This window comes from Xyrauchen texanus, chromosome 42 (genome assembly GCF_025860055.1).
Source record: "Xyrauchen texanus isolate HMW12.3.18 chromosome 42, RBS_HiC_50CHRs, whole genome shotgun sequence".
Classification (NCBI taxonomy): Eukaryota; Metazoa; Chordata; class Actinopteri; order Cypriniformes; family Catostomidae; genus Xyrauchen; species Xyrauchen texanus.
The window spans coordinates 15871463-15897279 of record NC_068317.1 but is presented as its reverse complement, the minus strand read 5'-3'; the positions used below and the strand labels follow the sequence as shown (position 1 = coordinate 15897279).

The window sequence follows — 25817 nt, the reverse complement described above, 5'->3', positions numbered from 1 at the left end:
AAAGTCTATTTATATTTCTACCTTTGAAGAACTCATTTTGAAAACGTCTTGACCTTTTTTTTTTACACTGCAAATGCAGAAACAACAGGGTATATCTGACTCACAACTAATGCATTACAAAGGGGACGGATAAATACATGGAAAACATAACAGTAACAAAACATTTATCAACTGCTTATCTTTGTAATAGGTTGTTCATAGGTAAAAGAAATGAGTTGATGCTTATTTCTTTATTGAAATTCCACCTTTATGTATATATAATTTTTCTTTAAACAAAACATGCTGATGTAATTATCTGAGAAATGTTCGAACATTCTTACCCTAGTTTCAAAATCTCACCAGATTTACACTTAATGGTTTGCCATTTTTAACAGGTGTTTACCTAGACAGCAAAGTCAGCTGTGCAGAGTTCAGGATTAAAATGCAGAATCTATTGGCACAACAAAAGTACAATGCTTTTGTTTCTTTGCTAAATAATGAGTTATTGTGGAACATTAAACTATTTGCTTGGCTTGACCAATTAGGCAGTGCAGTGCAAATAATTTAATTAACGTTCTGTTAAAAAATAAAACATAATAAGAAAAAAAAAGTGTGAAAAAAGAAAAAAAAATGGACAAAGCTTTTATACCACAATGCAAATGAAGCAGAGATCTTTCCAAATGCATAAATCAAATCAACAAAAACTGTGAGCCTTCAGGAGAACTTTAAATATAACCCTGATTTCAAACTTGAATTAAAATACTGGATTATCCCTCTCTGTTGTCATAATTATGTATGGTTAGGCACTTTTAAATAAGTTACATTGTCCCACAGCTTTCATATTTTCTTTGTAGGCATGGCTGGATCACGGTCATTTGATTTACGGATTGCAGCTTCAAACAAATACAGAAATCATTTTTGGAACATTACAGAGTCAGGAAAGAAAGTGGAGGGATTGGGATGGTTTATGATGACTTCTTCCTCGCTCTGGGGGAATCTGCTCCGCTGGCAGATCCGTTCACACCATTGGCTGTGACAGAAAAATAAGAGGTGGCTTGACATAAGTGATTAGCAGTTCATTTTGTGGTGCAGATTCTTAAAGGGATAGTCATCCAAAATGAAAATTCTCTTATGATGTACTCACTCTCCTGGCATCCCATATGTGTGTGACTTACTTTCTTCTGCAGAACACAAATTATGATTTTTAGAAGAATATCTCAGCTCTGTAGGTCCATACAATGCAAGTGAATGGGTGCCAACATTTTGAAGCTCCAAAAGTTGTATAAAGGGAGCATAAAAGTAATCCAGAAGACTCCAGTGGTTAAATCCATGTGTTCAGACATATCAATATTTAAGTATTTTTTTTGTCAAATTCTCCTCCCTACCCAGTAGGGGGCGATATGCACAAAGAATGTGAATCACTAAAATCAGGAGGAGAAAGAGAAGGAAAAGGGACTTAAATATTAATCTGTTTTTCGCCCGCACTCATAATATTGCTTCAGAAGAAATGGATTTAACCACCAGTCATCTGGAGTACTTTTATGTTCCCCTTATGTGGATTTTGGAGCATCCAAATTTTAGCACCCATTCACTTGCATTGTATGAACAAAAAGAGCTGAGAAATTCTTCTAAAAATCTTAATTTATGTTCAGCAGATGAATGAAAGTCATACACATCTGAGATGGCATGAGGGTGAGTAAATGATGAGGGTATTTTCATTTATGGGTGAACAAACCCTTTAAATGTATTTGTATATTCTAGAATGAACAAGAAGATTCTAGACAGTATAATCCTCACCATTTGTCAGCAGTTCACCTACAACAGAGCTGTATTTCCATTAAAAAGGGTAAATAGATCTTAAGTGGGCAACACTAACCTTTCTTCGATTTGCTCTTAGAAGACGTTGATTTCTTCTTTATGACTTGAGTCTGTGCTTGTTCTCTCCACCGTCGCAGCTGGAAGTTGATAAATTTCCACATCATGAAAGCCTGAGTGGTGCAGATTGCAGCCAGTACAGTCACCCTGAGAAAAACAGTGTGCCATTACATCTCCAAAAATAACAAAGCAAAAGGTTGTTATTTATTTTCTATCTTCTGGTGCTGTATTTCAGAAACTTCCTACCTTAAAAGGAGTAGTTCACCCAAAAATTATAATTCTCATAATTTATCCTTATGCAGTCTCAAAATTGGGTGATTTACTTTCTTCTGCGTAACACAAATAATTTTTTTGATGGAGATATGAAGTGTTTGTATTTGTACAATGCATGTCAGTGGGGACTAGGGCTGCAACTAAAGATTATTTTGATAATCGATTAACCTAACGATTATTCGACGATTATTGCAACTATTAATCATTAGCTCTTTCCCGATTATTTAGCTTGTGCCCTGACTTAAATGTTGTATTGAATGTGCTTACTAACAATAAAGAGGGAAAAAAATTATCTTTTAAAAATACTTCTAAATGACATTTCACTGAATTAACAGGAAAAAAATACTTACGTTTAATTCAGTTAAGAAATTCACTGTAAAACATCCTATTGTTAGTTTTTACACTTGATTTCCATTTAAAAATGTCTAAAAAGCAAAATACATTTACTTGAGAAGCAACATATAAGATATTTAGACTTGCTTTAAGAGAATGTATCTTAAATAAACCGTAAGTGTATTTATTATGTGTGTATGTTTTCACTTGGTTATATTTCTGCAAGTGCAGTAAAGACAAAATATATGTATAATCAAGATGAATTCTCTAAAAGCAAGTCTAAACATCTTATATGCTGCTTTTCAGGTGAATGCATCTTTTTTATTTAAAAGGATTTTTAGATATATATATTTTTTTAATATATTCAACATTCTCAGATTTTTTTCTTCTGCAGTATAGTTGCTAAAATAATGTATGTTGTTTGAAAAGGAGTTTTACATATTTATATTGGAAAACAAGCCAAAACATATCATAAAAATATTTTGTTGCAATGTACAATGGGGTGAAGACTACCCCTCACCTTTCCGTTCACTTCAATCCTTGTTTAACTCAGTAAAAAACAAACTCCCTCTAATAAAGCTGCATATTGGCAATTTTCTTCATGATAAGAAATGCACAGTGACATATATTATGATTCAATAAGTCATGAGCCATCACATTCTAATCTAGCTGCATTAAGCATGTGAGCTCGAGGGACGAGCGTCCCCGTGACAGTGTGTGCATCAGCCCGCTGCAGATTCAAATGGATATCATAACATTCATAATATTATCATTTGTGTTCTGCAGAAGAAAGAATGTTATGAGTTTGAGACTTTTTTTAGGTGAACTATTCCTTTGAACTTGTCAGATGTCAGACCACCATGATTACTACACAGATAAAATAGAATTCTAGATTAGAATGCTTCTGTAATGAGGCCCCTGAGGCCGGTACCATAAAGCCGGTTTCGGTGGCTAGCCAGGTAAGTTTTAGATTAGTTTGCCTCAACCCCAGTTTTTAGGTACCATGAAAGTTGGTCGGCTTTAGAAGTGTTCATCTCCATAGAATTTTACACTACATGGCTAACCTGCTAAACCAATCAGCTGTGAGTAAAATGACATCTGACGCAATCAAGTCACTCCCCTGTGTCTCTTTAAAATGCACTTTACAAATAAAATCTGAGAAATCCACAATTTACTCCATGATAAATTTATTTGACAATCTAAAATGTAGATTTACAGCAGATAGTGTTGTATTTTAATTGCTTTTAATTTACCCTCTTTAACCATAGCGAAAAGTATATTTGAAAATATAAATATAATATATTAGTTCATCTATAAAACAGCCAGTAAGATGGATTAATATGATACCTGCAAAAAATAATCGTTTTTTAAAATATTAAAAGCTCAAGATTGCTATGGAATGGGGTGAATGCCACCCAAACCTCTTCTTTCTTTAATGGACTCAAGATGAACAAAGTATTTTACCTGAAGTTATAATAATATAAGCATATTGCATAACAATTATTTGCATACAGTATTCTAAGTGCTCACTTTTTAATTAATTAATAGTAGGCTTTATGCTTTTTTTTACTAAGTACAATATACAAATTGTACATCAAGAAAGTAAATTATATTCTGAATAACCATATCAGTAAATAAATAACATGTGCAATTCATTAATTTACATGTTCTATTTTATTTCAAATAAAATGGAAAGAATGTTAAGGAATCACCTCCTATTTTTAATTTTAAAGGTGCTATATCTAATATTTTTACTGTACTAAATCATAAAATGACCATAATATGTCATTAGAGAATTAGGAAAAATGCCAAGTTGAAATGTTGCCTTCTCCAATAACAATACTACAGCCAGTACGTTCTACTGTGAAGTTTCCATTCCGGTTTATGTTTTGGCTGTGTGATCCCACCCACTGCAAACTCACAAATAGTATTTCGACATCACCGTGTAGCCTGATTTGAACAAGTGTGCAGGCGAACAGCACTGTGTGCTGCAGCCATGGAAGCCAGTAAATGAACTGGATCAGAGATAACAGATTCCACCTGACCTAAAAAGCCTCGCCATCCATCTAAAATCACCATGACCAGATGCGTAGTAAAACAAGGATGAATATTGCAGGTGCCTTTGGAAGATGGAGACATCTTAAAGCCCAGAAATCCTTTAAAACTGATGTGGAGTTGGATAATTTGCATCAACATTCTGGCAGTCAAACAACTCCGCAGTGGCAAAGCCCCGGGGATTGATGAGATCCGACCAGAAATGCTGAAAGCTCTGGATGTGGAGGGGGTGTCATGGATGACACGCCTCTTCAACATTGCGTGGAAATCTGGGACAGTGCCTAAGGAGTGGCAGAACGGGGTGGTGGTTCCCCTCTTCAAAAAGGGGGATCAGAGAGTGTGTGCCAACTACAGGGGTATCACACTTCTCAGCCTCCCTGGTAAAGTTTACTCCAAGGTGCTGGAGAGGAGGGTTCGGCCGATTGTCGAACCTCAGATTGAAGAGGAACAATGCGGTTTTCGTCCTGGCCGTGGAACGACGGACCAGATCTTTACACTCGCAAGGATCCTGGAGGGGGCCTGGGAGTATGCCCATCCGGTCTACATGTGTTTTGTGGATCTGGAGAAGGCGTATGACCGGGTCCCCGGAGAGACTGTGGGAGGTGCTGCGGGAGTACGGGGTGGGGGGTCCCTTCTTAGGGCTGATCCAATCCCTGTACGTCCAAAGCGAGGGCTGTGTCCGGGTCCTCGGCACAAAGTCGAGTTCATTCCATGTGGGGGTTGGTCTCCGCCAAGGCTGCGCTTTGTCACCAATCCTGTTTGTGATATTCATGGACAGGATATCGAGCGTAGTCGGGGTGGGGAAGGTGTGCGATTCGGTGGGCTGGGGATCTCATCGCTGCTTTTTGCAGATGACGTTGTCTTCATGTCATCATCGGTCCGTGACCTTCAGCTCTCACTGAATCAGCTGGCAGTCGAGTGTGAAGCAGCTGGGATGAGGATTAGCACCTCTAAATCTGAGGCCATGGTTCTCAGCAGGAAACCGATGGAGTGCGTACTCAGGTAGGGAATGAGGTTTTGCCCCAAGTGAAGGAGTTCAAGTACCTCGGGGTCTTGTTCACGAGTGAGGGACAATGGAGCGGGAGGTTGGCCGGAGAGTCGGGGCAGCAGGGGCGGTATTGCACTCGGCTCTATCGCACCGTTGTCACGAAAAGAGAGCTGAGCCGAAGGCAAAGCTCTCGATCTACCGGTCAATTTTTGTTCCTACCCTCACCTATGGTCATGAAGGTTGGGTCATGACCCGAAAGAACTAGGTCAGCGAGTACAAGCGGCCGAAATGGGCTTCCTCAGAAGGGTGGCGGGCTTCTCCCTTAGAGATAGGGTGAGGAGCTCAGTCATCCATGAGGAGCTCGGAGTAGAGCCGCTGCTCCTTTGCGTTGAAAGGAGTCAGTTGAGGTGGTTTGGGCATCTGGTAAGGATGCCCCCTGGCTGCCTCCCTAGGGAGGTGTTTCAGGCACGTCCAGCTGGGAGGAGGCCTCGGGGAAGACCCAGGACTAGGTGGAGAGATTACATCTCCACACTGGCCTGGGAACGCCTCGGGGTTGCCCAGTCAGAGCTGGTTAATGTGGCTCGGGATAGGGAAGTTTGGGGCCCCCTGCTGGAGCAGCTGCCCCCACGACCCGACTTCGGATAAGCGGTTGAAGATGGATGGATGGATGGATGGATTCTGGCAACCCACATGAGCTTTGAGTCTGGGGCGGGGCTGACAACTCTCCAATACTTTGAATGTGGACTGCAGTACCCATTTCAAATACTTGTCAATCTTACATATAGCACCTTTAAATGAGATGGGACGTCATACCTCATATTTGAACTAATTTTGTTCAAAAATCGAGAATCTGCAGGAAACCATCTAAATTAATTTATAATATTTTTTAAGCAAATCCCATATGTTCACATTCCAGACTTTTATTATTAATTATAAATGTTACCTTCTCCATTTGGTATATTTCCTAAATCATTTCTCTCCATCTTTCAAATTATGGGGCTTCTGGTTTAAGTCAATTGTTTTGTAATCTGTTACAAATCTGCTATTCTGATTACCCTAAATATATTTTGTTCAGTTTTATTTCTAAAAGACAATGGCATTGCCCCCAAAATATGGTTTTCTGGAGTTATTTCTATTTTGCAGTTAAATATGAAATGAACCTGTCTAATCACTTCAAATCACAGGGGCGGCTGTGGCTCAGGTGGTAGAGCGTGTTGGCCACTAATCGCAGGGTTGGCGGTTCAATTCCTGGCCCACATGACTCCACATGCCGAAGTGTCCTTAGGCAAGACACTGAACCCCAAGTTGCTCCCAATGGTAGGCTAGCACTTTGCATGGCAGCTCTGCCGTCATTGGTGTGTGAATGTGTGTGAATGGGTGAATGAGTCAGTGTAAAACGCTTTGAAAACCACTAAGGTTAAAAAAAAAAGCGCTATATAAGTGTAGACCATTTACCATTCCAATAAGTTGTCAATTTAGAGCACTCATAGACTGTAATGAGCATTTGTTCCTTCACAATTTCTCTTACAATCCCTTTTACCATGCTATTGTATTTACTTTGAATAACAGATTATTATAAACAATCTCATTGTTATCTTCCAAGCATATTCCATCCAAACACTGGACCGGAACATTTTGATTGGATTAGTTGTATTGTATGTATCAATTATATCAGTGTTTTCCAACCATTTTCCTGCCACGGCACACTTTTTACAACTTAAAAATTCTACAGCACTATCCCACATAGGCTAACCAGCATCAATATTTTTCCTTTTCAAGAATTATCCACGTTTTCTGTCCATCTTAGTAGCATGTTTACTAGTAATGTTTGAAATACGGCTTTGCAAAAAAACTAAAACAAATATGTAGGCTACACTGTGTGAGGTCACAGGTGGCAAGAGTGCCAAATAGGTAATGAAAAAACAAATTAGCTTATTTTCTAATTTGAAGATTTGTTCTTGCAATGCCACAAAAAATTACAGAGATACAAACTCATGAGGGGTGAAAAGGGTAAGACAATCACTGGTCCACGAAAAAATAAGAATAAATCTATAAAGCATAAGCTTAAAGCAGCATTTCCAGCTGTTCTAGTGATTCAACTTTACAATCGTGCAGAATACTGACACAAAGCAAATCTACGGTATCATTTTCCTACAGTAGCCTATTTAAACTGCTGAGCATGACTTTTATCAGAAAAGAGTTTGCCATGTAAAAAAAGAGGGAGGTGTGCAAAATAAACATTGAAAATAAGAATTTGGAAGAGAGAAAAAAAGCTTGCTGTTGCTTTGATAGCAGACAGTAATGAAAGGACCCGTTTATGTTTAGGTCGAAGCATTTTCTTGGTGAATTTAAATTAGTTCAATAACTGGGGTCTCTGATATTCGTAAACGATATGGTAATATTTAATTAAAAGAAATTATGAGATATTCAATGTTTCTTCACAAATTTGGACAGTTTTTAAATATTTCTTGTTGAGTAGTACTCTCAAAGACGTGAAGCACAAACGTGTGTGTGAAAAACACTTTGGTGTAAAGTGACGTCACTTCATAGACGTCAATGTATTCTGTCGCGAGTCATGTGAAAGTCCCTTAACGTGTATAAATATCAGTCACTTTTGCACATTAATCATTGCTCTTCACAATCACAAAAGTGACCGACTATGGTTTCAAAATGGCGAATTTATCAGAAAGGTGAGGAGTTTCGATCCCTGAAATTATTATTATTTTTCATGCATTTTTTTTTCTTCTTTTTTGTGGAATTTTATAATTTTCCACGGCACGTCAATCTAGTCTCACTAGTGTGCCGCGCGGCACAAAGGTTGGGAAACACGGAATTATAGAATTTATTAATGGATGCATTTCCTTTATTTCTTTTACTTTAACTTCTGTTAATAAATATCTTCTTACCTGTAAATAATTAAACAAATGTGAATTTGGAAGCTCCTCATGTTTTGCTAGGTTTGAAAAGGTATCCATTCCTTTATCAGTGAAAAGTTGGTGATATCTTTTCAGAGGTCTTAAACGTATTATCTAATCTATTTGGTATGAAATCAGGATTTTTAGCCATTTCTTGTAAATTAACTATATCTTTAATTTAACTTTCTAACCAACTTCTAAAAGTACCATTAATACAAATATTATCTATCAATTTAAATGTGTTGCTTTAACAGGGATATTCTAATAAATTCCCCATTTGATACATTTCCATCTTTCTCTATTTCACTTTAGAATCTTCAATATAGGTTGAATTTGGGCAGCTTTATAATAATTTATTTGGGTATTCTAGTCCTCCGACCCTATTTGACAACTTAAGAATTTTAAGAAAAATTTTGGGTTTCCTTTTATCACATTTATATTTACAAAGTAGTTTATTACATTTTCTAAAATCTACCAGTTAGTAGTATATCAAAATGTTTAAAAGGAAAATAAACTTGGGAGAATATTTATATTTATAGTCTAATAGTTTTGTAATCAATAGTAGCCTATATTTATTTGTAATAGTTTTGAATGATATATACAATTTTCAATTCAAATAAATACAAAACTTTTATATTTTAAATAAATTTAAGCTTTTAAAATGAATAAGCCTGTGTGTTCTTGTTGTGGGCCTATATGACTTGACTTATGCATTGATATACCAGCTGTTTTATTTGTATTTTTTTATCACATTAAGAATTTGTTTGCAGCATTCCTCTTGAGCTCTCGTAGCAGCCGCTGTTTCTTCTTGTTGTGTAAATGTCTTTAATTGCTTCATAATTCTACAGTTATCCATGTACAGTGTAAATCATGTTTTCATAATAATCAGCTTTCAGCAGAGAGGTAAATCCAGCGGAGTCTCTCGCAAGGAGTGAATTGCGTTCTCTCACATGATTGGTTGTGCACAGCAAACGTCACTCATTCATGTCAGGATTGAAGCCGGAGTTGATAAAGAAAGCTGATGAACTGCATCATGGTACCAATTAAGCCTGATTGGATTGGTTTGAATTCGTCAACCTGAAACCAATTCTGAAACCCTGAGTTTGTTCAGCGACCTTCATGGTACAGGCCTCTGGTCTTAAACTGAATCCTGTCCAATCACGTTAAGTACGAGAGCTTTTAAAATGTAACTACATATTATGCAGGCTGCCCAGATGATATTCCAGCAAATGTAATCATATGCGATGCAAAGTTTTTGTAAAATGATTATCTTCTGTTCTGCACTTTTATATTGGAAGCAGACACACACCGCAGATCATGTCTACTTGGTCAGATCACAAAACTACAGTATGATAGTTTAACTACAATATGTGTAAATAAGACTATGGTAACCACAGGTAATCCCATGGATGGAGCCTCATTAATCAGAATCAGCTTTATTGCCAAGTATGCTTACACATACAAGGAATTTGTCTAGGTGACAGGAGCTTCCAGTCAACAACAATACAAACAATACCAAAAACAGCAGCAAGACATAGGTAATTAAAAACAAAAAAGAACACAAAATAAATAATTATACATATACGTACAAACACTCACCTTCATACATACCCACATACACACACGTAGTGCAAATCTAATACAATCTGTTATATAAAGAACAAAAACCTGTATATTATGTACAGAGCAATGCAAGTAATGGCAGAAGTGGATATGTTGGATAATATAGATTAAAATTAAAAATAAACTGTGTATTGCACATAATTATTGCTCAATGGGGCAATTTAATTGTTCATTAGATGGATGGCCTGAGGGAAAAAACTGTTCCTGTGTCTGACGGTTCTGGTGTTCAGAGCTCTGAAGCGCCGGCCAGAAGGCAACAGTTCAAAAAGGTAGTGGGCTGGGTGAGTGGGGTCCAGAGTGATTTTACCAGCCTTTTTCCTCACTCTGGAAGTGTATAGTTCTTGAAGGGGGGGCAGGGGGCAACCAATAATCCTCTCAGCAGACCTAACTGTCCTTTGTAGTCTTCTGATGTCTGATTTCGTAGCTGCACCAAACCAGACAGTTATTGAAGTGCAGAGGACAGACTCAATGACTGCTGAGTAGAACTGTTTCAGCAGCACTGGTAGCAGGTTGAACTTCCTCAGCTGGTGAAGGAAGTACAACCTCTGCTGGGCCTTTTTCACAATGGAGTCGATGTGTATCTCCCACTTCAGGTCCTGTGAGATGGTAGTGCCCAGGAACCTGAATGACTCCACTGCTGCCACAGTGCTGTTGAGAATGGTGAGGGGGGTCAGTGTTGGGGTGTTCCTCCTAAAGTCCACAATCATTTCCACTGTTTTGAGCGTGTTCAGCTCCAGGTTGATTTGACTGCACCAGAAAGCCAGCCGTTCAACCTCCTTTCTATATGAAGACTCATCATCATCTCGGATGAGGCCGATGACAGTGGTGTCATCTGCAAACTTCAGGAGCCTGACAGAGGGGTCCTTGGTGGTGCAGTCATTGGTGTACAGGGAGAAGAGAAGTGGGGAGAGCACACATCCCTGGGGGGCACCAGTGCTGATGGTACAGGTGGTGGAAGTGAATTTTCCCTGCCTCACAAGCTGCTGCCTGTCCGTCAGAAAGCTGGTAATCCACTGACAGGTAGAGGTGGGAACAGGGAGTTGGTTTAACTTAGTCCGGAGTATATCTGGTATGATTGTGTTGAAAGCCGAGCTGAAGTCCACAAAAAGGATCCTTACATATGTCCCCGGTCTGTCCAGATGTTGCAGGATATGATGCAAACCCATGTTGACTGCATCATCCACAGACTGTTTGCTCGATAAGCAAATTGAAGGGGGTCCAGAAAGGGTCCAGTGATGTCCTTCAGGTGGGCCAACACCAGTCTCTCAAATGACTTCATGACCACAGATGTCAGGGCGACAGGTCTGTAGTCATTAAGTCCTGTGATTTTAGGTTTCTTAGGGACGGGGATAATAACTGAGCATTTGAAGCAGCATGGGACTTCACACTGCTCCAGTGATCTATTGAAGATCTGAGTGAAGATGGGGGCCAGTTGGTTAGCACAGGAACAAAGGCAAGCTGGTGAGATGCCTTCTGGTCCTGGAGCCTTCCTTGTCCTTTGCTTCTGAAAGACACGGCACACATCATCCTCACAGATCTTGAGTGCAGGTAGTGTAGCAGGAGGGGGGTTGCAGGAGGTGTTAATGGTTGTGTGAAATGAAGGTCCGAGTGCATGTGGGGTGTGAAATCGGGCCTTTCAAATCTGCAGTAAAACACATTCAGGTCGTCAGCCAGTCGTTGGTCCGCCACAGGGTTGGGGGTAGGAGTTCTGTAATTAGTAAGTTGTTTCAGGCCACTCCACACTGATGCAGGGTCGTTAGCTGAAAACGTGCTTTTCAGCTTCTCAGAGTAGCTTCTTTTAGCCACTCTGATTTCCTTATTCAGTGTGTTCCTGGCCCGATTATACAAGACTCTATCCCCACCCCTGTAAGCCTCCTCTTTGGCATGACGAAGCTGTCTGAGTTTTCCTGTGAACCATGGTTTATCATTGTTGAATGACAAAAATGTCCTAGTAGGGATGCACATGCCCTCACAGAAACTGATGTATGATGTAACAGTATCTGTGAGCTCGTCCAGGTCTGTAGCTGCAGCTTCAAAAACACTCCAATCAGTGCAGTCAAAGCAGGCTTGTAGTTCCAGCTCTGCTTCAATAGTCCATCTCCTTATAGTCTTTACAACTGGCTTTGTTGATTTTAATTTCTGCCTCTAGGTCGGGAGAAGATGAACCAGACAGTGATCAGAGAGTTCCAAAGCTGCACGTGGGACAGAGCGATATGCACCCTTTAATGTTGTATAGCAGTGATCCAATATATTCCTGTCTCTGATGGGGCATGTAATGTGCTGTCTGTATTTGGGCAGTTCGCGTGTGAGATTCGTTTTGTTAAAGTCCCCAAGAATAATAATGACTGAGTCCGGGTATTGTTGTTCTGTGTCTGAGATTTGATCAGCCAGCTGTTGCAGCGCTAAGTTCCCAGACGCGATTGGAGGAATGTAAACACTCACCAGAATAAACGAAGAAAACTCCCGCGGCGAGTAGAACGGCTTACAGTTAATAAAGAGCGCTTCCAGATTAGGACAGCACATCCTCTTTAGTGTTGTTACATCTGTACACCAACTTTCGTTGATGTAAAGCATGTTCCACCGCCTCGCTTTCCCCGTTAACTCAGCGATGCGATCCGCTCTGAACAGCTGGAAGCCTGGCAGATGTAATGCGCTGTCCGGAATGGCTTCACTCAGCCAGGTTTCAGTGAAGCACAGTGCAGCAGAGTTTGAAAAGTCCTTATTAGTATGTGTGAGGGGATGTAGTTCGTCCGCTTTGTTGGGAAGAGAGCGGAGATTTGCGAGATTAATGCTCGGCAGTGCTGTTCGAACGCCGGCTGACGGAGTTTAACCAGCCGCCAGCTCGTCTCCTCGCCTGCGCCTCGTGAGCGCATCTAAACAACACAGCAGCGCCTCCAACTAAAATGTCAAGCAAAACGTCCGAATATTGAGAAACCGGGAAAAGATTATCTGGTATGTGCTGCCGAATGTTCAGCAGTTCGTCCCTGGCTAAACTGATTGGTAAAAGATTGCTAAACACAGGACAAACTAACAACAACAACAAAAGAATTGAAGAGCTCCACACCGAGGCGGCCATCTGAGGCGCCATGTTGTAGATTGGCCATCTGCGGCACCATGTTGTAAATATCATGTTGTAAATAAGTATAATGGTTCTGTCAACTGTAACTACAGTTTCTGTATTTTCTTCATGATAAATGGAAGCCTTAACACATCTTGAAACTGCTTCGACTGTTTTTTGTATTTCTCAATGAAATCAGCAGATTCTCTCACTCCTCTAATAGATGAATTGCAATTACACGTCAACCACCAAAGACCATTTGCAAACAAGAATTATGAGAGTCAGCTTTAAAGAGAAAGTTCACCCAAAAATGAAAATTCTCTCATCATTTACTCGCCCTCATACCATCCCAGATGTGTATGACTTTCTTTCTTCTGCTGAACACAATTGAAGATTTTTAGAATAATTTCTCAACTCTGTAGGTCCATACAATGCAAATGAATGGGTGCCAAAATTTTGAAGCTCCAAAATTCCCATAAAGCAAAATAAAAGTACTCCAGATGACTCCGGTATATTCTAAAGTGATTTGATAGGTGTGAATGAGAAACAGAACAATATTCAAGTCCTTTTTTACAATAATTTATCATCCCAGCCAATTCCCACTTTACTTTCACTTTCTCATTCTCCTTCTGTTTTTGGTGATTAAATCCTTCTTACCCATCCTTACATCCCCATACTGGGCAGGGAGGAGAATTTGCCTTAAATGTTGATCTGTTTCTCACCCACACCTTTCATAATATGTCTAATATGATTTAACAACTGGAGTCATATGGTTTACTTTTATGTTCCCTTTATATGGATTTTGGGGTTTAAATATTTTGGCACCCATTCACTTGCATTGTATGGACATAGAGCTGAGATGTTCTAAAAATCTTAATTTGTGTTCTACAGAAGAAAGTAAGTCACACACATCTGGGATGACACGAGGGTGAGTAAATAATGAGAGAATTTTCATTTTTGGGTGAACTATCCCTTTGCTTGTTTTTCACTCAAGATGTGGATCACTCTACTTACCGAACAAATAGCACATTAAAGCTTCCCTCTGCAAGGTTCAGACCCTGTTTCTCTGCTCCAGCCAGCCCAAAGCCCACAGTGAGAACAGACAGGGAAAGAGTCAACAACCGGCCCAGCACAAACAAAACAGCCCACATTGTAAACCTGTTAACATACACAAACAGACAGGCTTCTAAAAAGGCTTCATAACAAGAAGCATACTTTCCTGAGATTAAAAGACAAATTGTAATATCTTTACAATACATCTGAGGCGTTTATTAAAAGCACTTGATTCATCCAATGAATGGCACTCACCCAGTTTGCCTTTCCTCATTACTGAAGTAAATCAGTCTAGATACATGGAAGAGGAGTTCAACAAAGTAATGCAAAACCAGCAAAACCAGGCCCAACCGGTTTAGACTAGAAACAAATGAAAAACAATGTTAACATGAGTAAAACCAGCATTAGTCTTTAAAAAGTGTCTTTTCTTTCATTATACATACCGTAGGAGCCATTCACACCAGACACATTCTTGCATTCCATCGGAAAAATTGTATAATTGTGGACTATACCTTAGACATATGTCTCTTGGCACTGTGTCACATTTTTCTTCATGCATATTGAGTTTTTAAGATGGTATGTCATGTTAACAATAGTTCAACTTTTAAAAGTGCATCTCAAGATCTCTTTGTTCTAATTCCCATTCCACAAAAATGATTTTAAATTCAAGAATGTGTCCTGTATTGAGTGCCCCTTATGCAATGATTTGTCTATCATTGCCAAGTGATATTTTAAATACATATGTGCAACTATATTATTTTCAGTGCCATGAGTAATGTACTATATACTGTATTTTGATTAATACAAATATTATATAATAGTTTAGCTTACTTTAGAATGTAGGCTCCTGCAATGTGGACCAAGTAAAGGCTTATATAAACAAGCTGACGAGGAATGTCTTCCTGAAAAATAAAACAAAAGCACAAACCGGTTCCATATTTTCAATGCTATTGTGTGTTTATCCAAAATCTGGCCCTGATGACTGTCTATTGTCATGTCTTCACTCAATTTCCGTGAAGTAAAAGTTTGGTAAACATGGAACCCTCCGGAGAGGGAAATCTGTCACGTTTCAATAACAGGATGCAAGACGGTCTCGTTTTCAGTGCGTCTTGCACCATGTTGGAAACACCATGTTGACTTTGCTTGCTTACTTTCTTGGCTTTCTGGAAGTAGAGCTCTGGGATAACATGGAGCCAATAGCCGAGCTGACAGATGTAGTAGAACTTCATCTGGAACCTGAAACCGATAAGGAAAGGCTTTAGCATCTCCACGTCTTGTGGAAATTAAACGCCATTGAAAACTGCATTTGCAAGCTGTGTGTTACATAAAGTAGGTCTACGAGAATCAGAAGGGAGAATTAGAGGTAGGCTAATCCAGGATAATTTGGTCAACATTGTCGCAGTAGCTTTTGAACCACCTTTGTGATGTGAACCAGCCAGGCATATCGGTGTACCAAAGAAGATGTAACTAATGACCGGTCAGTAGAAGTGACATCACAAAGCTCACAAAAGACAAATTGAATATGAACCTTTTTTATTCTACCTAGTTTCCTCATTCATCTTTTTACACTCCCATGCTTTATAACACTCACCAGTGTCAGTGTCATGAATGAAAACTTAAATGAAAAATAAACAGAAACATTAACTGAATTAAAAATAAAACTAACATAATTGGAAAAACTTAACTGAAGTAAGATATATTTTCACAACTTATACAAATGAACCATTTTAGTTTTAGATACACCGAATATACATTTTTAAATGTATCTAACTTTAAACCTTTACCACCTGCCTAAATAAAAAATGCAAATGCCAAAAGTACAAAACAGCTCTGACACTAAACGGCCTTAAGGAATTTAATAGCAATAAATATTTAAATATTATCTGTTAGCGCATTAACATTGGCAGCCAGAAAATACAAAAGCTGAAATAAAAACGAAATAAATAAAACAAATTATTCCAACTTATTTGAAACTAGAAATAGCTGAAAAAAATAAATATAAAAAAAAAGTTAACAATCAGAGTGAAAACAAGCCAAAAACCCAAACAAAATTGAAAATAAAATGCAATTTTTAAACTAATAATTCTGGTGCACACATTGAAGAAAACCATCACCCTCCTGCCATTTATAACCATATCCCATTGACCCACATTTAAAGGAATGTTCCAGTTCAATACAAGCTCTTTTGACCGCATTCGTGGCATAATGTTGATTAATACAAAAAATAAATAACTGACTTGGCCCTAGTTTGTTTATATATATATATATATATATATATATATATATATATATATATATATATATATACATAAAAAATCATGGTTACTGTAAGGCTTTTATAATGGAAGTGAATAGGGCCAGTCTATAAACAAAACAGTACACAAGGTTACAAAAGTATAGCCACAAGACATTTAGGTAGTTTTCTTTCTTCTGCAGAACAAAGATTTTTTTTTAAAGAGTATTTCAGCTCTGTAGGTCCATTCATTGCACGTGAATGGTGATTAGAGCTTTGAAGCTCCAAAAAGCACATAAAAGGAAGCATAACAGTAATACATACAACTTCAGTGTTTAAATTAATGTTATCAAAAGCGATATGATAGGTGTGGGTGAGAAACAGATCAATATTGAATTCCTTTTTAATAATAATAACTTTTATTTATAGGCGCCTTTCAATACTCTCAAGGACACTTTGAAGACATGATCAATTTTACAATAAGATAAAAAACCTAAAATCACATAGAATTTTTTTTTTCTACTAATCTCCACTTTATCTTCCACATTTTTGTTTTTGGCACCATTCAGAGTTCATTTTAGAGACTGTTATGCATGAAAATCTCAGGAGATCAGCAGTTACAGAAATACTCAAACCAGCCCGTCTGGCACCAACAATTATGTCACGGTCCAAATCACTGAGATCAAATGTTTTCTCCATTCTGATGGTTGATGTGAACATTAACTGAAGCTCCTGACCCGAATCTGCATGATTTTTGATCTCCTGGGATTTTTACACACAACAGTCTCTAGAATTTACTCTGAATGGTGCCAAAAACATCCATGAGCGGCAGTTCTGCGGATGCAAACGCCTTGTTGATGAGAGAGGTCAACAGAAAATGGCCAGACTGGTTAGAACTGACAAAGTCTACGGTATATCAGATAACCGCTCTGTAAAATTGTGGTGAGAAGAACATCATCTCAGAATGCTATTCTGATGTTGGTGCCATTTTGGCGGCACGAGGGGGGCCTACACAATATTAGGCAGGTGGTTTTATGTTGTGGCTGATTGGTGTAATTATATATACTGTATATGAAGTTATTTCTTTGTGGTGATCAACATTATGCAATAAATGTTGTTAATAGATCTTAATTGTATTGAACCAGGAACATTCCCTAAACACATTATTCTTATAAAAGTATCTGTTTTTCCCTGAAACACATAGCATAGTACTTACGGCATGAGAACGTGCGGGTAGCCATCCCACAGACTGACAGGGTTGGACAGGAGGTTCTCCTTCATTTAAACATACAGTAAATCAAATTAATCTCTCAGAAAATTCTATAAACACTGACTTGCACACAAGCCCCTATTTACAGTATATGACATAGGGTGGTAAAGCTCTTACAGAGACAAGAATACTGGCTCCCCACAAGCAGGAGAAGAGGTAGAAGGCACTCAGCTGACCGGACTCATTGAACTTGCTGTGCTTGGTTTTGGAGAAGTGCATCTTTCTGTTGATTTTCTGTACGGTCAAGCATTCAAGTAAATGAAAAAACAAATGGAAACATTCATTAGTATTTATAGTGTGTTGCACAAAACATACCAGAACATGTTATGCCTCGATTATAATCAACACAATGCGATCAGGTGTTTGTAACCAGATTAACTGCACAAATGCCAATGGTTTTAGCTACAAAGCTTTGGTCTGTGCAGGTTTACTCAAACTCACCAGAAAGAGGGGTTTACTGGCTACAGATACTTACATCCAGCACATATTCCTGAATAATGGCATGCATGATGATGGCCACCAGCATGTAGAAGAAGACAGTGGCAATATCTTTAAGACCATAGTGGAAGTAATTCACAACTGCTTCTTCTGGACCCCCTATAAACCAGACACACACAAAAGTATATATATATATATATATATATATATATATATATATATATATATATATATGTCTCATTGAATGTTAAATCAAAAGTATTTGGCTAGTGGACACCTGCACACTACATGGGGAAAACGGAAGCCTCCTAGTATTCTTAATTTCATTCTAGTATAGAAGAGACTATCTGATTATTTTTGCCAAACAAATGGGGATTAAGAATGACAAAGATAATGCCCTTAGATCACCGGTCAATGTTGAATCCAGTTACTGGATTTGCAAGAATCAGCTACTTAAAGCAGCTACTTCAGGTGTCAGTGGCATAAAGTTCATAAATATTGTCAGTGTGCAGCTGTTTGACAAAAACTTATTTAAACAAGACAACATCCTGATAACCTTAGATGTTTTAACTATGGAACTCTTGCATTACTTTATTTTAGGGTTGCAATACTACGCTTAAATCGACTAAAATGGAGCTCAATTACACTGACAAATATGATCCCTCTTTAAAAAAAACAAAAGAAAGCTCTTACAGAGACAAGAATACTGGCTCCCCACAAGCATAACTAAAATGGCAATATTACTGAAAATAACATTTGTTTGTTTATTTATTAGCTTTTCACACCATGTCAGCAACAAGAATATTCACATGGCAAGCACAGGGTAAACAATAAATATATACAATTTACGAAGCTATATTAAGACATTTGAGATAAATACAAGATACAAATTCTAAAATACGTTCAGGTGATACCTTTCTAAATATTCCCATTAAGTGTGTCTCTGAAACTATCAGACAACGATTTTATTCAAAGGTGATACAGTTCAGTAGGATGTGTTTACTGAAAGTAATGTTGAATTTATTCTTAAACACATTATTTAAAAAGACCAATAGGAACTAGTTTTGCAATACTGTCTTACGAATGAATTAGAAAAAGGAAGGTGTACCGGTAATTTCCCACATGCTTACCATTTGCTGGAATGGTGACATTGTATTGCACAGTTATAAACAAAACCGCTACTTTTGATGTAATCTGCAAGGAAAGAAAAAAAAGAAAATTAAGTCCAAACATCCCAGGCTAACAATTTTTCTTTCTCCAGGAACTTTCATTTTGCTTCGCAGAATTCAGCAGATTTGGTTCCCAGAATGGACATTAGCCAAGATAGAGATATATATATATATATATACATATACACACACACACTTTTATTTTTAATGGTAGTAGAACGTCAACTGTAGGTTTGACATTCCCTTAAAGTTCTTCTTAAGCCACACCCTCACTACATGAATTTTGCTGTCATAGACCAAACGCAGAATCGATGCCAAATTGGTGCTCTCGGCAATGATCGTAAAGTATGAGCAGTTCACCAATGTGATCTTTATGGGATAAAAATCCTGTCAAAATTATTGCGGTCACGGATCCAAAAATAATAAGTGCAGATCAAAAAATAATAAGCGCAAAAATAAATATAAAGTGCAGATCAAACAAAAAATAACAAGCATGAATCAAAAATATATAAACATTTAAAATATGCTGCAAAAAAAAAAAAAAAAAAACGAAAAATTAAAGCAAAGTCAACAGAAATGCAAAAACAATCATGTTTTCCTTTGTTATATTACTGTTTTTTGTGCACTCTGACAGTTTTGCTCATATCTAAAAAAAAATTGTAAGCTTTCACTGTAATTTCTTTACTACGCTTGTGAGTGGAGTTTCATGTAAATCAGGGGGTGTTTTGAGTCCCTATTGATCCACTAGTTCTTGAACGACAGCTTCTCCTCAAGCCAATCATTCGAATATGGGAGGTGATCAAGTTGGGTTCTGAACTCACAACTTCATTGGTACAGCTAGTAAAATCATGCATCAAACATCCACACAAACCCAGCCTTGTTTATGGTTTAGATATGGAGCTAATAACCTACAAACAAGCAAGTCTTTAATAATTCCTAAACTAAAACTCTGATAAATAAAGACTCAATGCATGTAACGGACTATGATAATGGCCTACTCGGACAACACATCGTTTCCTAAAGCTGGCAGAAAATACTCAACAGACACAAGCAGCGAATCGATCAACCACAAATAATATAATATCGAGCAACAGCCGTTGGAGTTGCATTGGAGTGATGTCACCTCCCCTCTTCGAAAGATTGGCTTGAGGAGGAGCTGTCGATCAAGAACTAGTGGACCAATAGGGACACAAAACACCCCCTGATTTACATGAAACTCTACTCACAAGTTTTGGAAAATCAAGCGCAGAACTTGGAAACAAAAGCAAAGAAACATACAGTGAAAGCGTTATATGAGCAAAATTGTCAGTAATATAACAAAGGAAATCTGATGACTTCGCTTTCATTTTTCTGTTGTTGTTTGTTTTTTTTGCAGCATATTTTAAATGTGTTTATATATTTTTGATTCTTGTTTATTTTTTTTGGATCAGTGACCACAATACATTTGATGGGATTTTGATCCCATAGATCTGAGCAGTAACAGATGCTGGGATATTTCCACACCATGCTTGATATTATTGCCACATGATCTTGTTCTGTGAGCGATGCAACGACCGACAAGGGCGAACTGCTCCAGCCAATCACATCTTATCATGTGTCTTTATGAAAGGAAAGCCACAATTTGATGATAATTATGTTTTATTGTAATAAACTAACAAATAAATATATGGTCTGCTTGACATTGTGCAGTTTTATTTACCAACCAACATTTTTTTCCAAACATTTTTGCTGCCATATTTAAGTTTTTCCTTTCTTCTTTTGTTTTTCAGACAAGATCAGTCAGCATAGCTTTTGGACGGCGAGCTGATCGCAACCAATTATTTCTGGTGAAATCTTGTGTTCACTCATTTCTCGCATGATTTATTTGAGAAAAAGTTTTTTCCAGACCGCAAGAACAGCTCCTGAAAAGTATGTAAAGATTAAGCACTACTAAAGCACGTACCATCTGCGGACATTTTCGCGAAACTCCAGAAAACTTAAAAGGGAAAAAAAAAAAAATTCGGGCTTATAGATTATTCCATCAGGCTCATGATTGTTTTGAAAGCATACAATAAGGTTTGGTGAGAAACAAACCAAAATCAAATATATTATTTATTAAAACTGTTGACCGAACGTTGCTCTCCTCTGCCAGTTTCAGACTGGAAGAGATCAACAGTTCATGCAAAAAGAGCCAAATAAGTGCCAAATTTGCTAGAACTCTAGACTTTTGTAAGGGCAAACCAAGAGAGACTGAAGAGGCTAAGGAAGCCAAAGTCACAGTGTCCCAACCAAACGCCAAATGACGTGATAAAATTTATATTTTCTATGTTAATCAGAGATTTTGTCCTAAACAACCATGACAAGCAATGGTACATTTCTGACTATTGTTTGGTTTCTATTTTCGGCATTACGCGGGTAACCCTGTCTGATGTGAACTGGCCAAAAACTCTCATAACAGTATATTGAAGCCAGCATCTCAATAGCCCTGTTAAAAACGACTTGATTTTGGCCGAGAATGTTACACCTACCGAATGTTTTGCTGAGGTCTCACTCTCTTCAGGCAGAGGTCTGACACACCAGTTCAGATGAAAAAAAAAAAAAGTCTGGGCAAAGAAATTTCTCCAACTACAAACTCATCAGACATGTACCGTAATTTGGGTTCTCTGTCGCAGCCGTTTTGTGTTGTGTCTATCACTGTGGCAGACCTGTTTTTAGTTAAAGGTGCAATATGTAACAATTTTCATGTTATATTCACCTTTGTTTTGCCAATGTGTGAATGGCTTGTAACGCAACTTAAAAAATGTTCCCTTCCTGGACTTCCTAGGTTGCCTATTAAAGCCTGTAGACTGATTTTAATGCGAAGGGAGTTTAGCGGGAAAATCCAAAGGCTGTGGCGTTTACGTGTGCTCCCGAGAGCCTTGTCTCAGTGCTTTTTTTTCCGCTATTCGACAGCAACAACTGTCTGGAACACTAGCTAACGTTATCTTAGAAATAGAATACAGCCAACGTCCGGCTCCCAGCACAACACCTACACAAATTCAGATTAAGCCCCAAAAAAATACAAAATTATCTACAGAATCCAGTCCGTCTAAGCAGGAATGTGATTGTGGTTGAGCGAAAACTAGAGTGAACATTTCTGAATCTTACATACCATACCTTTAAACATAACAGGTGTTTGTATGAATGCCCCTTTTTCCAATGGGGCTGCATGAAATGTCTCATGACCGCGCAGAGGACATCAACAGTCGGTCAACATTTCCCTAAATATATGTTACATTAGATTTCAGCTTGTTTCTCAACAAATCTTATTGTATGCTTTCAGAATAATCATGAGTCTCATGGAACAAATTATTAGATTTCTGAATTATATTTGTGCATTATTTTGAAGCTCGAAGAGGTGGTCACCACAAACTGCCATTGTGTGATACCACTAAGCACATTGTTTCCCTTTGTGTTAAGAAAAAGAAAGGCATATTGGGTTATAATAACACAGCGGTGAGTAAACAATAACTGAACTTTCATTTTTGAGTTAACTATCCCTTTAATTAAATGAGTGTGTAATGGCAAATGTTCTTGGTTGTTGCTGGTTCATACACACTGTGTTAATGACATGCAGTTACACAGGAGACGCACGCTTAATTTCTGTGGAGATGAAAATTAAGTACCAGATTTTCAAAAACACACACAGAATCTCTTCCTTCAGTGGATTTTAATTATAATCAATCTCACACTAATTTTATGCGAATTCAAACGAGCATATCATCAATAAGGGGCATTCAAGATCTCCACATCTGTTCTAGTAGAAAACGTCAATTCCCATGATGCTCTAGTTCTGCGCTATGATATTCAGCGAACTATCGTCCAAATCAAACCGTCGAGCAAACTCGCATTCCTACAGAGAGTTGGGAGTGATAAATCAATAAGCTTCTACCAGTTAAAACATTTTGTTTGTAAAAATCAATGAGTGACGTGAAGACACTCGTGCTGCCATACGCACAGATAACAGCGCTCTCAGTCATTCTCCGATTGCCACGTAACACTTCATTTGCGGGTAAAAAAAAAGTATCGTTGCAGCCACGATTTTGCGCAATTATATTACGATAAATTACACAATTTCTTTAAACGTAACAAATCCGCGCAGTGGATTTTGATATCGCGAGTTTTAAAAGTTATTTTAATCGCTTCATACGGAACTCCAGTCTCGCGCATCACGGCTGTTTGAATCAAAATTCCCAACTAGATCAAAGCAGCCGGCGAATAATGAGACAAAATAATGCTGATTTAGATGGATCAGTAATAAGCAAACGGACTTATAAACTAGATGCAAGAAATGAAAGGTAAATAAAACCAAAAGTAACAACCTTTCAGTTTTTCTGCACTTAAAGGAAGTGGTGGACGGGTTAAGATCGGTTTCTGACAAGGCTTTAAGGATCTAAAGAATTTCTTATAGGAATAAACCCCAAAGCAGTGGTACTCTTCATTTGTCATATTTTATTCTGACGTGTTCTTAAATGTGCGAGAATTAATGATTTAAATCAGAAAGGCTTCTTACCTCGAACATCAGACCCAGCAGGAAAACCATAGCAACACAAGATACAATATCTGCATGGTTCTGGATCACGAACTCATGGCTGAGCACCGGAGGGTTCTTACTGTTCTTTTTTCGGATTCCCATCTTGGTGGATGCTGAAATAACTTTTGGTGACCAAACTGACTGGGGAACACGTCTTCAGTATTACTATCAGGCAGGCACGTCAGTCTTAACGCCTACTTCTGTCTTTCTTCTTCCCTCCTCTTTTTTTCAATTTAATGTGCTTTGCACAAAGGTACAAGCTGCAATGCCATCTGCTGGACTGGAGTGAGAAAATAGATTGAATTGTCACATGGAACTAGTCGATTTGATTTGCACTATATTCAATGATTTCTAAAGCTATATGACAGCTTTGTGAGAAGCAGACCATAGTGTAAGCCATTATCCACTTATAAATACCCCTTAATTATGTAGTGATAAAACTTGTCAGGTTATCAGGTTATTCTCTGATTTTGATATCAAATCGTAAATGGGCAAGCGCACAGCACTTGCACACACTGGATAAGTCGAAAGAGCACCGGTATAGGTGTTCACATGCAACACAAAATCTGGGTAATGGGCAAAAATCTAAGCATTCTGACCAGTTATTGCTTAAAATGTGTATGTGTGACCAGGAGGAGAGCGGGGTGGGGCCGTGACTATGCATGACCAAACCCCCACCTGGATAATCAGCCGAGGAGAGGGATAGAGAGAGAGAGAGGGAGCGAGAGAGGGAGCCACATGCAGCTGCCCTGTGTGTGTGTGTGTGTGTTTGCATCTTTTTGTTTAAATTAAATATTACTTTGACTGTTCAGCCGGTTCCCCCCTCCTCCTTGCCCATTTTAAACCTTGTTGCATTGGTTCCAAAACCTGGAAAGGAGGAGGGATGCGCTGTTGTGGAGTCCTCGTCACTGCCGTCTGCCAAAAGGAGCAGCAGCAGCAGTCCCCCGGGGGATGGAGGGGCTCGCTACGGGCGCCAGAACGCGGAGGGGCATTCCATCTGCCAGGGGTCGGAGAACTCGCGGTTGTCGTCCGCCAGAGGGTAGAGGAGTGGTCGAGGACCAGGCGACAGCGTGTCTGGGAACCGGCGAGCAATTTTTTTCTCTCTCTCTCTCCTCTCTCTCTCACTGTCGCTCAGCCTCCCTTTATCCCTCTTATAGGCTGATTAGCCCGATTGGGGACAGGGCGTGCATAGCCAAGGCCCAGCCCCGCTCTCCTCCTCATCACAGTATGATCTTACCCTGATAAAAAAAAAAGAAACGTTTAAGGCATTTACATGACCTTACATGTTATCAGCTTATTAAACAAAATTGGTGTAAAATCGTACATGTGAACATGCTCATTGAGCCTGTTTACTTGCACACCAATACGCTGATATCTCCCAAAAATCAGCTTGTTTAACAATTCCAAAAAGCAAGAAATCCACATTTTCATGATAAACGCGTTATTCAAATCAAATCATGAAGAGGCATGCGCATAACACGTGCGCACATTGGATAGGCCGGTAAGAACGCCGGTTATGGTGTTTACATGTGAAATCAGAGTAATTGGCAAAAAACTTCCTGTGTTGATAAGTTCATTTGCACATTTAAAAGTAGGTACTTACACAGATTATGCTAAATAAGATGACAACGTGTATGGTCATTTAAACACCTTAAACGGCTTTCCTTTATTGGTGTGAGGTCATAAACGGCTTAAGAATAAACCTATTTACACACACACATTTTATCCCATTAGTCTGATTTTGCATTTGCATGTAAACACCTTAACCAGAGTTCTTACCCTATTTTCCAATGTACGCAAGTGTTGTGCGCATGCCTCTTCACATTTTGACGTCAAAATTAGAGAATAATTTGATTTGATCAAATCTCATGTAAACGTGGTTCTCTCTGTCTGATTTCTTTTTTTTTTTCTTTTTTTTTTTAAATAACATGATTTTTGGGAGTTCTGTGTTCTGTGTTCTGTGTGCATCTAAACATACAGTCAGGTCCATAAATATTGGGACA

At 38.4% G+C, this 25817-nt stretch overlaps 1 protein-coding gene across 1 annotated transcript; it reads right to left on the bottom strand.

The window, feature by feature from the left end:
* On the bottom strand, positions 1-24017 carry tram1 (translocation associated membrane protein 1). The gene is made up of 11 exons (XM_052115249.1): positions 23794-24017; positions 19224-19287; positions 18131-18252; positions 17773-17889; positions 17602-17660; positions 15304-15388; positions 14984-15054; positions 14408-14512; positions 14114-14257; positions 1856-2001; positions 1-1009 (listed from the first exon to the last, which is right to left on the bottom strand). Exons 1-11 carry the CDS (start codon positions 23914-23916, stop codon positions 945-947), a joined length of 1101 nt encoding a protein of 366 aa, XP_051971209.1. The 5' UTR covers positions 23917-24017; the 3' UTR covers positions 1-944.
* Positions 24018-25817: the final 1800 nt, after the last annotated feature.

Bases quoted from the DNA above. Each gene is read 5' to 3' on its own strand.
- tram1 (XM_052115249.1), bottom strand. From the start codon at position 23,916: ATGGGAATCCGAAAAAAGAACAGTAAGAACCCTCCGGTGCTCAGCCAT. The intron at 15,389-17,601 runs GTAAGTACTATG...TATCGGTTTCAG, and splicing joins TACCCGCACGTTCTCATGCC to GTTCCAGATGAAGTTCTACT. The intron at 14,513-14,983 runs GTAAGCTAAACT...ATTTGTTTCTAG, and splicing joins GCAGGAGCCTACATTCTAAA to TCTAAACCGGTTGGGCCTGG.